The sequence below is a fragment of the Erithacus rubecula genome, assembly GCF_903797595.1.
Source record: "Erithacus rubecula genome assembly, chromosome: 14".
NCBI classification, from domain to species: domain Eukaryota; kingdom Metazoa; phylum Chordata; class Aves; order Passeriformes; family Muscicapidae; genus Erithacus; species Erithacus rubecula.
The window spans coordinates 13,286,998-13,299,097 of record NC_136666.1 but is presented as its reverse complement, the minus strand read 5'-3'; the positions used below and the strand labels follow the sequence as shown (position 1 = coordinate 13,299,097).

At 40.4% G+C, this 12,100-nt stretch overlaps 1 protein-coding gene across 2 annotated transcripts in view; it reads left to right on the top strand.

The window, feature by feature from the left end:
- LOC306807953 (tropomodulin-2) overlaps positions 1-12,100 on the top strand; it is a 33,263-nt gene that overhangs the window by 4,908 nt on the left and 16,255 nt on the right. The window contains exons 2-3 of one of the 2 annotated variants that reach the window (XM_079318019.1): positions 4,900-5,100; positions 6,772-6,928. In XM_079318019.1, coding sequence (XP_079174145.1) covers positions 4,975-5,100; positions 6,772-6,928 — 283 coding nt within the window. In that variant the 5' untranslated portion in view covers positions 4,900-4,974. Of the gene's footprint in view, positions 1-4,896; positions 5,101-6,771; positions 6,929-12,100 lie in introns of both variants that reach the window. The other variant, XM_079318020.1, reaches the window with a different exon arrangement.

Genomic DNA, 12,100 nt, shown 5'->3' with positions numbered 1-12,100 from the left:
GGAAATACTTTTCTACAGATCTATCTTCCATTTTCTATCTAAGTGAATTTCTTTGACTCATTTACTGTATCTACATCAGGACCTGTAGCTAATACTGTTCTCACTGTGCACACACAAACCCCAGTTTTGTGTTCCTACCACACCTGTGTTCTGTGCTGGCCCTAATGCATTCCTTCTACCTTTTCTGAGATTTATGAACCTCCTACTGCAAAACAGGATCTCCCAGTATACATCCCCCATATGTTCATGGTTAGAAAGTACATTGGTACATTTATCTTGCCTTTGAAGTATAAAAATTAAAAAAAAACCACCTCATTTATATGTCACACAATGGAGTATTTCTATTTTTTTTTTTTAAGTTTGAGTTTTTAGCCACTCAGCCTTATTTTCCACAGCCATCCCCAGACAGCAGAGGAGTTCCCTGTCTGGCACTGGGTTCAGTGTGTTGATGGGGCACTCTCTTGCCTGGACAGCATGGGACAATCATCCTCCTTCTGCTGAGCATCTGCTTGTGTTGCACAAATACGCCTCTTAATCATAAGGGCCCCAATCCTATTTATTTGTTCCAGTATCAATTTAACTTGGGATTAATTCCACCTGGTTTTTATTTTCATGTTTAGCTACATGAGTCTATTTAAAGAAAGGAAGATTTTTTTCCACATTTACAAATCAATTTCACAACTGTTTTTCAAAACAAAAATATCCATTGCTGTGGATACAGAGATAGTTCAAAATAGGTCATGCATCAGGATTTCCTTTCTAAGGATCAGTTGTCATGATTTGCAAAACTGAGAACAATTTCTCAAACCTGATTATTAAAAAATACTTTTTTTCCCAATAAAAATGCCAAGAACTCTATTAATAGATTATTTACCATTCATGACATCTCCATATACTTCATAATGCACATTGTCATGCAGTTTCATTCTTGGCTTATACACACTGTCCAACCTGGAAAATCACCTCCTGTGTGTCACAGCATTCTCCTCTCTGCAGGACCCCAGAGACAGATGTTTCTCTAAGTGTGTAGATGGCAGAAAGGAGCTGAAGTGCATTTGTAGCTGCTGGTCCATAGGAGATTCTACAGTTCAGGTTGTTCCAACACTTCCCAGGGGATCCAAGCAAATGCAGATGGGACCCCTGTGACATTCAGCATTAATTCAGCAGAGGAGGGATTCACTCTCAGAAAGAAACATCTGCATCAGCAGTAGAAGATTACAACAGTGTTTGGTATCAGCAGAAACCACAGCTTGGCTCCTCCTGAAAGCCTTTTCAGAAGTGTGTAAGGATAACAAAAAAGTACTTATGGAACATGGCAGGGTACAGAGGGGTTATATCACAGCTGGTGTTAACTACACCAAGCAATAAGAATTTTATGTAGGCTGACTAATGACACCCTTTTTCTCTCTGAAAACATGTTTTGAATCCTGATGTTGACAGGAAGGGCTGAAAAGCTGCCCCAAATAAAACAATATGCATTTCTTTCTTTTGAAGGAATCAGAAATAGAACTATAGCCAGGGGTTCTTTGAAGCTCACAGTGAAGGCTCTGTGCTCCACAAAGGGTTAAAAGCAGCACAGGAATGCCTGTGGCAGTTCTGCCCCTTCCAGAACCAGCACAGACCTCACCTGTTGGGCTTTGCTGCTTAACTGGGGCTTAGGCCCATGAGAAACTGGGATGCTCTGTACTGAAACCCAGTGGAGAAAAACAAATGGGGCATGTGCTCCCCCATTCCTTAATCTTTCACTCTTCCCAGTGAGTTTAAAGGGAAACTGCTCAGTGTTATCCATGGTCCCTCATCCCTCAGTGTCCCTAATGCAGAGTAACATTCAAGATGTTTTGCCTCTGTGGTTAGACTGGACATCTCCCTTCTGCTGTGTGACACCAGATCTGCTTTTATGTGCTCAAAATAACAGGGAGCTCTGGGTTAGAACTGCTTTTTTGATTAATGGAAGTTTCCACACAGTAATCATAACAAAGCAAATCCAATGGATGTAGTATGCAAGAAGTAAATAGCTGTGCACACTCAGGCCATAGTAAGGAGCTGCACAAACAGCTTATGGCTCTGTTTACATACACAAAATTAACAGTATCAAATCCAATTAGGGAGGTGGAGATCATTATCATCACATTAGACAGCAGTTTCCAGAGTGAATCAAGAGTTCAGCATTTCCTTCCCAGTCTGACTGATGCTGAATTGTTGGATTTATCTTGTTCCCTTGATTTCTGGTACTGTGACTCTGGTGAAAGGTCAATAGGGAGCATAAACCCAGGACATGAGCAATGGCAGTTTCAGCCCAGCCTACAGCAGCCTGTGCAGCAGAGTGAAAGCTCCAGAAAAGCTTTACTGCTTTCAGGGACTGTGGACAAAGAAATTCCCTAAGCAGTGTCTTCTGCTATTGTTCAGTCACAAAAGAGTGGGATTCTGCTGTGAAAGGGAAAATATTAAGGGAATTTCTGCTGCAAATATTTGCAAGCAAGAAAAGCATGATTTCAGGCTCTTCCATGCACTATCAGTCTAATAAGGATTATTTAACACAGAACTTCATGCCATGAGAGAAGTTAGGCTGATACATCTGTAATATCTGGGTTTTAAATTTCCTTTTGGGGTATCCCTGCTGGACATGGTTAAATACCTACTCTTCTTAATAATTAAAATTCACAACATTGAAAATCATGGCCTTGCTGATCCCAGAGCCACAATTGCTCACTGCAATCCTGCAGTGCTCTACATCCAGAGGAGAGCTCCTGCTACCAGGAGTCTGCACAGCTGCACTTCTCACCCTCAGCCAGGGAAACTGTCTTGGACTCTTACAAGTTGCTTTTCCTACAATATTTAATTGCCCTGACCTTGGGATTACATTTCTGTCTTTTCCAGGAATGTGATTAAACTCTAATAAAATCACTATTAAACTTAAATAGTTTTAAAAAACTGTAATCCCCTCAAAGAATTTTTTTAGCTCAGTTAATGACTGCTAGCTGAAATGTTTGTAATGAGTTTATCCAAAGGAACTTAGGGAAGGCACCTGATGCCTTAGTGCAGAATGTTGTACTGCAGCTCAATTTGGTTTTACAGTTTAAACAAATATACTTATCATTTTTAAATAAAATGGTTTCATAATCTAATGAACAATTTTGATTAAAAAATTGCATGGATTAAACATAAATCAAACTAGTGTTCTTCCTAATCACATCTTCTTAATCAAAATCATTAGCTCTTTTGTACTGTTTTTGGCCAAAATATCCCCCACATTCATCACATATGATAAAATTTTGATATTATTAGAAACTTTCATAGCAGTTGTAACTTTGTGAAACATCAGATGGCAACTACCTCCCTAAAACAAACTCTCAATTTAAAGAATGGTTGAATTCTATCCTGACATTTGGAATGGCTTGATGATGATGTTGTGCTAGGAAAACAGCAGCCACAAATAGAGCAGGAATAAGGAAAAAAAGAAAGTGTGTAGGCAAAATAATGTTTTTTCTTGGATTGGATAATTGAGTGTTTCAAGTCAAGACTTAATATGCCTTGCAGTAACCATAGAATTCCAGATATTTCAAATTTGTAAATCCACTGATTATTCCCTTCCCTTTCAATAAGTTGCTGATTTCTAGTCTTTTTGATAAATAGAAAAATGAGTTATGTTTTAATATTTTGTATTTAAATAGTGAAACTTCTAAGTAAATGAAATATTTTCATTTGGATTTGGAATAAAAGAAAAACAAAAATCAGGCTTCTAGCTCATATGGCAAGCAACAGAACCCACATGGATTTTATCAGCTTATGACAACTAAAAACCTGGCCAAAGGAAATTAGGGTTGGGGTTGATACATAAGCCAGTTGGCTGGTTTCCATATCAACCATAACTGAAATTTGTGAATGCAAAAACTCAGCTGTAAAACTGCCCAGCTGACTGTGTCATTTGGAGAGTGCTGGTGCTGGGCACATTTGGGAGGGCCTGGAGCACACTGCAAATCCCCACATAATGCTGATTCTGATCATAAATTCATTCTTCCTCTCCATCCCTTTACAGGCTGATTCTGGTTCTAGAATTTGTTCTGGACAAGAAAAAAAAAAAAAAAAGAACAAGTAAAGACAGAGAGTCCTTTGTCATATTGTCATATGACAGATAATATGACAATGACTGTTGTGCTCATGCAAATGAGATCTTCTTGTTCCCAGTTGGTTGGGATCATCTAACAAGGAATCATATTCAAATTTTAAAACTGAAAGAGTTTGTGAAATACTAAGTCCATATATTTTTCATGACTGTTTTGAGCTTCTGCAGGCCCCCATGCAGCAGACTGAATTACAATATTTAGAGCTATAACTAGCATCTCCTCACTCCAAGAATTTTGATGATAAGTGCTATCATTAGTATCCAAACATGCTGAAGTAAGACTGCCAGTGTACCTGAAAGATGCTTAGGTGAGCAGGATGTGCCAAAAAGTCAGCCAAGATGATGTGGGTTAACTTTCAGCCACCAGCAAAGGTGGGATATGATAGAATGCCTCAAGGCATTATATTCTGGTTTTTGTTTGTCAGTGTTGAACTGTTGTCTGTGACTCTCAGTTTCCTTTGCTTCTGGCCAAAAGAACAAACAGATACTGTTTCCAAGCAAATGAAATAAACCAGCTATATTTCTATGAAAAAGGAAAAGTTGCTAATATTTTCCTTATCTGTCTCCAAGCTGCTGTTTGCTGTGCCCCCAGGCACACTGATCCCATCCTTGCCATTCCTTGGCCACTGCTGCCAGGACATCCCACACCCCCTGTGCTGTGCCAGGACATCTTGCTGCTTTGTTTTCATTAATAAGTGTCAATGTGACCCTCAGCACGTGGGCTTTGCAGGACTCTCAGCTAGATGGAGATGCTCACAATGCTTTATTGTTAGCAGAGAGCCAGGCTGAGGAGCTCAGTGGCCCTGGATGGTTGAAATCCTGAGCAGCAGCAGAGCAGAGCAGCAGGAGCCATGTCTCTGCCCTTCAGAAAGGAGCTGGAGAAGTACAAGAACATCAACGAGGATGAAATACTCAGCAAGCTGTCAGAGGATGAACTGAAGCAGCTGGAGCATGTTCTGGATGACCTTGATCCTGAGGTTAGTGTGATGATTGCAATGCTGCCTATTAGAAATGCAGCAATTTTTATTTCTATTCTGTTACAGTGGGGACAGTGTACCCTAAAGGATGAGCAGCTCAGCTACAGACATTTTGGTTCTATTCCTGCTGTGCTACTTTTCTAAAAGCCACTGTGCTCTTGGTCTATCCCATGTCTATTTAGACATGAGCTTGTCTGCAATCTAAATCTTTAATCATGTTGGCACACTGCAACACAATGAGAAGCTTTTTATGGCTGCTGTTTCTGAGCACAGCAATAAACAAACATAACCTGTGTTTAGGGAGATCAGATCTTTTGAACTTCTGAAATCTGTTGACCATGTGGTTCAGCACATATATTTTTAGCTAAGAGAACATATTTGGACATGGTTAAGAAAAATAGGATTCAGCTGCATAACTGTCCCAGAGACTAAGAATAATTGGGATATTTGAAGACATTCTCACAAAGAATTTAAAGATCTCTGGTCTGAGAACCACTGGATCCTACAATTACAAGATTACAGTCACAAGCATGCAGGGAATTGTGACTGTAACTACCCCAAAATATTCAAACTGATGTAGGAGTTTGAAAACTGGCAGATAAAATGTTTTATCTGGAGGCAAAATGAATTTGAAGAAACACAATAGATTTATAGCTTCTAGTTCTATAGCACCAGTTTACCTGGAAATTAATGGGGGCTTTACTATTCTCTCCTTCCAGGTTGCCACTTCCCACATTACTGCCACTTCTACATTTTCTGGTCTTTTGGTATTTTCAAGTATCTGGCATCTCAAATGGAGACACAGAAAACCATTAAAAAAGCAACACCAAGCAACCAAATAAATCAGGCCATGGTGCATTTGTAGTTAATGCTATATATGTGCAGTGAATTTGGAGCACTCTGGGACATTTGTGCATGCACAGTAAAATAACTGGTGACTTGAGCTCACTGGATTTGTTCAGAATTTCCAGGGCATTTGCCATGGATCAGATTTACTGTGCATGTTCTGGCCAGTGAGGAAATGTTCTGAAGTACTCTGGGCCACCTTCAACACATTGGCTTTACTGCAAGGTCCACCTACCTGTATTTCTTTCTGAGATTTCCTGTGCTGAAATGTGGGGACCTTGTGCATATTCCTGTGTTACAGGGTGCAGATGAAATCACAGGATCCCACAGCTATGTGTTGAAAGTGGGAATTATCTGCTGGCTTCCTCATACTCTGAATAGCTGAAGTCTACCTCATTCACCAGTCTCTTTAGTGCATGCCATTCGTTTCTGAAGTCTGAGAGACATCTGCTTTAGAATGAAAGGAATTTTTTTTAGTGACAGTAAAAGAGTAAAGTAATAGAAGGAAATGTACAGAAAACATCCTTGTCTATATACCTGGACTGCAAACTCTGGTTATAATATGTATAACAAAGGACTCTGACCTTACTTAGTTCTTTGGTGCTGTGATTGTAAATATGGTTGATACAAATATTAATGGGAAATAAATCAAGAAGATTGAATAATATGCTGGGTTTTGTGGTCACATTTCGGCAATGTGTATTACTGCTGTCACTAAAGAGCATTAGGCAAAGAATGATTTCACTTAAAAAGCAGCAACACTGAGCACTTTGGAGCACTGTGTGAAGCTGCCTGCTGTCCTGTCCATGCCCCTGTCTCTCACAGAATGCCCTGCTTCCAGCTGGATTCCGGCAGAAGGACCAGACCACCAAAGCTGCCACGGGCCCCTTCGACAGGGAGCGCCTGCTCTCCTACCTGGAGAAGCAAGCACTGGAGCACAAGGACAGAGAGGACTTTGTGCCCTTCACAGGGGAGAAGAAAGGTATGTGCACCCCTGGGCTGGCACTGGGGAGGGGCTGGGTGTGCAGTGCTGTGTGGGGTGTGCTGGACACAGCAGTGGGGCTGCTCAGGGCAGGGCAAGGCTCAGCAGCAGAGCTGGAGCTGCTGGAGCACAGTGCAGGGTTTGTCTGCTGCTGGTGTCTGTCACTGCTCTGGAGTCCCAGGGGTCTGTGGCTGGTTAGTGACCTGTCAGGGATACAGGGACATGGGAGCACCAGTCCTGGGCTCAGTCACTGCTCCCTGGCCAGCCAGTGCTCTGGGTGCACCCTGCAGGAACTGTCCCTGCTAAGCATTAGCCCATGCAGGACTAGTGCAGTGGGGAAGGCATTCAGCAGGAAACACACAAATGTGAATCGTGAATTGTGCCTACAACTGCTGTAAGTAACAGCTCAGGAAATACAGTTACAAAAAATAAGGATTTTTCCACTTGTTTACTAGCACATCTGGCAATGCTATTCATGCAGACACACTTTCCCTGCTACCCTTGTCCTACAGCTACAGGAAAATAAGGGGAATAACAGGAAAACTTAATTCTAATAATTTAAACACTGTTAGGATAACCTCAGGGCAGGAACAGTCATAATTTAAACAAACAATATTCCTTTAGCACCACTAGCTCCTTTTCCTTGTTTATAAAATGTGGACAAAAATGCCTGGCCTCAAGCAACCCCTTCATTGGAGAAGGAACTTCCTAAGTCTGGGCCCTTTTCTGGCTATGTAATGGATTTGCCATTATTTCAACAGTATCTGCTTAAGGGGAAGCAGATACTTCAAGAAAGTCAAGGACAGCATTTTTTACATTATGTACCATTACCGAAGATGTAAACTGTTATTTATACAATGTGTCATAGGCCAGGAGTTGTTACTATCATTACATTGTGTTCTCAGACTTTGTGATTTCAGACAAATGAGACATTTTTCAGCTAGATCTGATGGTGTGCCATTTCCCCCTGCAGCACATTCTTTAACCTTCCTTTCCCCCATGTAAACACCTCCTATTGCCCTTGCCAGGGCTGGTTGTGAGCCCCCTGACACAGTGAGAGGGCAGAGATCCTGCTCAAGCACACACTGTGCAGGAAGGAAAACACTTTACTGTGATATAGATTTATTACCAATTGTTTCCAGTTTCCTACACACTCTGTGTCAGAGCAGGACAAGTCACTGCTTGCAGGTCCCTATTATTTATACCAACACCTTCAGTCTCACCTTACTGATATTTACAGACTCCAAATTAAGATATTGCATTTCACTGTGGTTGTATCTGAGGTCTCCAATTAAGCTTGAAACATCACAAAAGCCAACAGTGTGTGGAATTGCATTTACCCATAGGGCTGGCCCTTGATCTGTACAAAATGAGTCCCTGCATTGTCCCTGACAGTGGTACTGTATGGCCTGGGCTGTTTATTCCATTTCAGTTTTCTTTTGGTGAAGCTAAAACAATATTGTTCCTACATTTGCTTCCAGATGCCCTTAAAGTGCTTATTAGTGCTGCTTATTAGTTCCTGGTGTCTCTGGTGTGGAAATACCACTGCTTTGCAAACACAACCAACCACACATTTCACTTCCCCCTGAGCACAGGGTGAATGCAGCCCTCCTAGCATTTAAAGCTGTTCTTAATTTGGCTTTTGATTCACTGTGTTAATTTCCTTCAAAATTACAATTTCAAGAATTATTACAATTATGAGGTAACGACAGCATTTTAGGCTAAATGAATTATTCCCTTAATTTCCTCTGTTCTTTGCACAATACAAATTCATGACAAAATCCTCAGTATCAGCTTTAGCAGATTAAGTCAAATGAAAACAACCATGTGTTCTGTGATTTCTGCAGTCATTTTACAATTATAATCTAAACACACAGAATTATACTACATTTTCTTTGAAGTCAGAGGCCAAATGTTATGAAAATACCCTTTGTTTCTTTGTTGGTTGGAAATAATTGAATTAATCTGAGATCTGATGAGGTCCAGTACCTTGACAATTGAGAGCTGATGGGCTGCACAGTGTCATTTTTTGTGCTGCTTTAAGGGAACTGGCTTTGAGAACAAAGTTGTTTATTTTGAGCTTGGCATATCCTGAATTGGTACTGGAGTGTGAGTCCTGCTGCCCCTCTGTGGCTTGGCAGGAGCTGTCCTACAAAAACACCACCAAACTTCCAGCAGTGCAGAGGCTGAGCTTTACAAAACCTATAACTGAAATCTCCATCTGCCAATGCACTGAAATCCTCCCATGGTTGGATGATAATCCTCCTAATTGGTTGAATCTGGTGAAAAGTGATGAATGTTCTACAAAATCCATGTGTGGCTATTCCTGGGTCTTAGAATCCATGCTTGTAACTGCAGTGTTACTTATTTTGACATTCTCAAATAAAAAAGAAAAAAAGAAAAAAACAACAGGATGGCTGTATTAAAATATAAATAACTCGATTTGCATTTAAAAGAAGATATTTCCCATGAAAAGAAACAAAGAAAGACATTTTCAAGATCTGATACTACATGCTAGATTTAAAGTTGCTTTAATTAGAGAATAATTAGTATTCTTCCAAAGCTCAGTAGTTAATTTGGGAAAAATAATTTAAATTTCTAAAATGTGTCCTCAGAAGAATTCCAAAGAAGGATTTCCCTTGAGGAAAATCTTATTTCTCACCTTCTGGATGTTGATGGTCTCTAAGGTATATTTACAGATTGGTAAATATTTATATGATTATATTACATAGATTTCTGTTAAATTATTTCATTACACTCTAGAAGCAGAGTAATGTAGCCATTCTGTTAATAACCCCAAATTAATTTGATGCTATTTCTGCTAGTCAAAAATTAAAGTCTCAAGCAGCTCTAAAATGCATCCAGGTGTGTATATTTGGGAGGAATTTATGCAAATTTGCCATTTGATATTTAATTTATGGCTTAAGAATATTTGTGTGTCAGTAGGATTAGAGTATGTCAAGTGTTGCTTGAAATTTTGTCAGTGTTTTGTATTATATTTATCTGCCACTAGGAAAGCATTCATTTTTTCAAATTAAGGAAGTGGGATACTTCTACTGAATGTAAAGTGATATTTCTACCAGTTCTTTCAGTTATCATAAAAAGCTAAAACTTGGAAATTCACTGATGAGCTGAAAAGAAGGTGACATTTAAAATATCCTCCTTCCAGACTAGTCTGTGTTACATCGTGATTTTTTATGTACTGTGACTGCCTCTCTTTTTTTTTGTTGTTAATATTTCATTAGAGAGCTCTTACCAAGAAGCAGTACCAAGCAGCTGCTCAAGGACAAAACTCAGTTGCCTGTGTTGGTCTCTATATGCTGAGCAACCATAAGGTTTTGATTGTCCTGGAAAACAAGCCAAAACAAATTCCAGAGCTGACAGGGATATCCAGAATGGTTAAAACACAGGAAGTGTTAAATGTGAGCCCAAGATGGGGAGGCTGTTTGTGCAGGGAATTGCCTTGTTTTTGATTGTAATTGTGGTTTCAAGAGGATGGAGATGTTTGGCAAAAACAATCAAACTTATGGGATGCATTAGGGCTTTGGCTCTCTGCCATATTGCAGCTTGGTAATGTGCTTCATTAATTGCTGTGCAAAAAGGATTTAAGCCTGTATGGGATAAACCTCAGATTCCAGTGGAGATTCAAAGTTTGCCCAAACCAGGGCTGAAATGATCACAGGCACACACCCAGAGCTGGCCACTGAATGTTTTCAGGCTGCTTTACCCACATCCTCCCTCATGCAGCTCAGGGCTGGTTCTTCATTGGAATGCACCATTGTGTGGTTTGAAATGATCTGGTGGTTTTCAGGAGCTCTTGTGCAGCACAGATATCTGTTAGCAATGAGCACTGGAGGTGAAGAGTAAGGGCTGGTAACTGGGGCCATGGTGATGGGCAGTTTGTGTTTATTTTGTGTATTTTGGATTTGTTCCTACTTAGGACAGATGTTTAAGAAATCCTTACATAGAACCTGATGGTCTGTGGAAGTCACTTTGACCCTGTGCACTTAACACATATTGCTGGGACAGTGGTTATCAGACTTCCATCACTTCCATGTGAAGTATCATTTTCAAATCCATGCATGAGCCAGGAATGAAAAGAAGAGATGGGGAGCATAAGGGGCAGTGCAGGTGCAGAGCACCCAGAGCTCTGCCAGTGATGTTTTCTCTGCAGTACATGTGACCTCAGTGAAGAGCTGAGTCCTGCTGTGACACAGACATAAACTGGTAACAGCACTGCTGCTTCTGCTTTGTTCCTGGGCTTCTCTGAACTGTATGGCACTAATGAAACATAATTCTAAAAAGTTCTTCTGTTGTGAAATGTCATTAGTTATGAAAGGTTGCTTTAAGGATTGCTGTTTCAGCCCTTCACCACTGTCCCTGTTTTCTACAAGGTCTTCTGCTTCTTGCCAAACCATTTTATTTTGAATCTGATCCAGTTCTCATCAAAGTCATGGAAAAACTCCAGTGGATTGGCCTATTATTATTTGTGGCTGGAAAGGGAAGGAGGACATGCTTGTATGTGATTAAATACTAACATTTTCAGCTGAATGATAAAAGGGAAAGGGAAGAAAGTACCAGAGAACTTTTGGCCAAACCTCTGTTTTCAGTTGCTCTGGCAGAGACCATCTGTGTTGTGGTGCTGTGCCAAGCAGAGTATCAATGCAGCACCAGTAATAAGGACAGACATTTTCAGAAGGTCAGAGTCCTAGAGCAGATGCTAATGAGTTCCAATTCCACTGTGTCTGACAGAATGCTTTCAGAGGTTAGGGTTTAGTACAGACACACACTATCTTTCTTGGATTGATGGCAGTTGTTTCACCCTCAGTGCTTAAATGGTTTGTTTTAATTTTTGCCACCTTTTTCCTATTCTTTAGGGCTTAAATTTAGAGCTGATGCTTGTCTCTTAAGGCACTGAAAGTGTTGCAGTTGCTGACAGTAATGCTTAGCCAGTGCCTTTCACTGCTTGCTTTTCTAAGACTCTCTTTTAGTTTCTCTGACTTTGCCAAACTTGCACAGTTCACAGTGAAATTTCCCATGCTGAGAGGCTGCCTTGAGTTGAATTTTTGGAAAGTGTCAGCAAAAAGGTCTTAGCTGCTTCCAAGAACAAGATTAGGAGAAAACACATTGTTTTAGCCATCTAGAGCAAATTTTTCCAGCTGGTTTTTTATG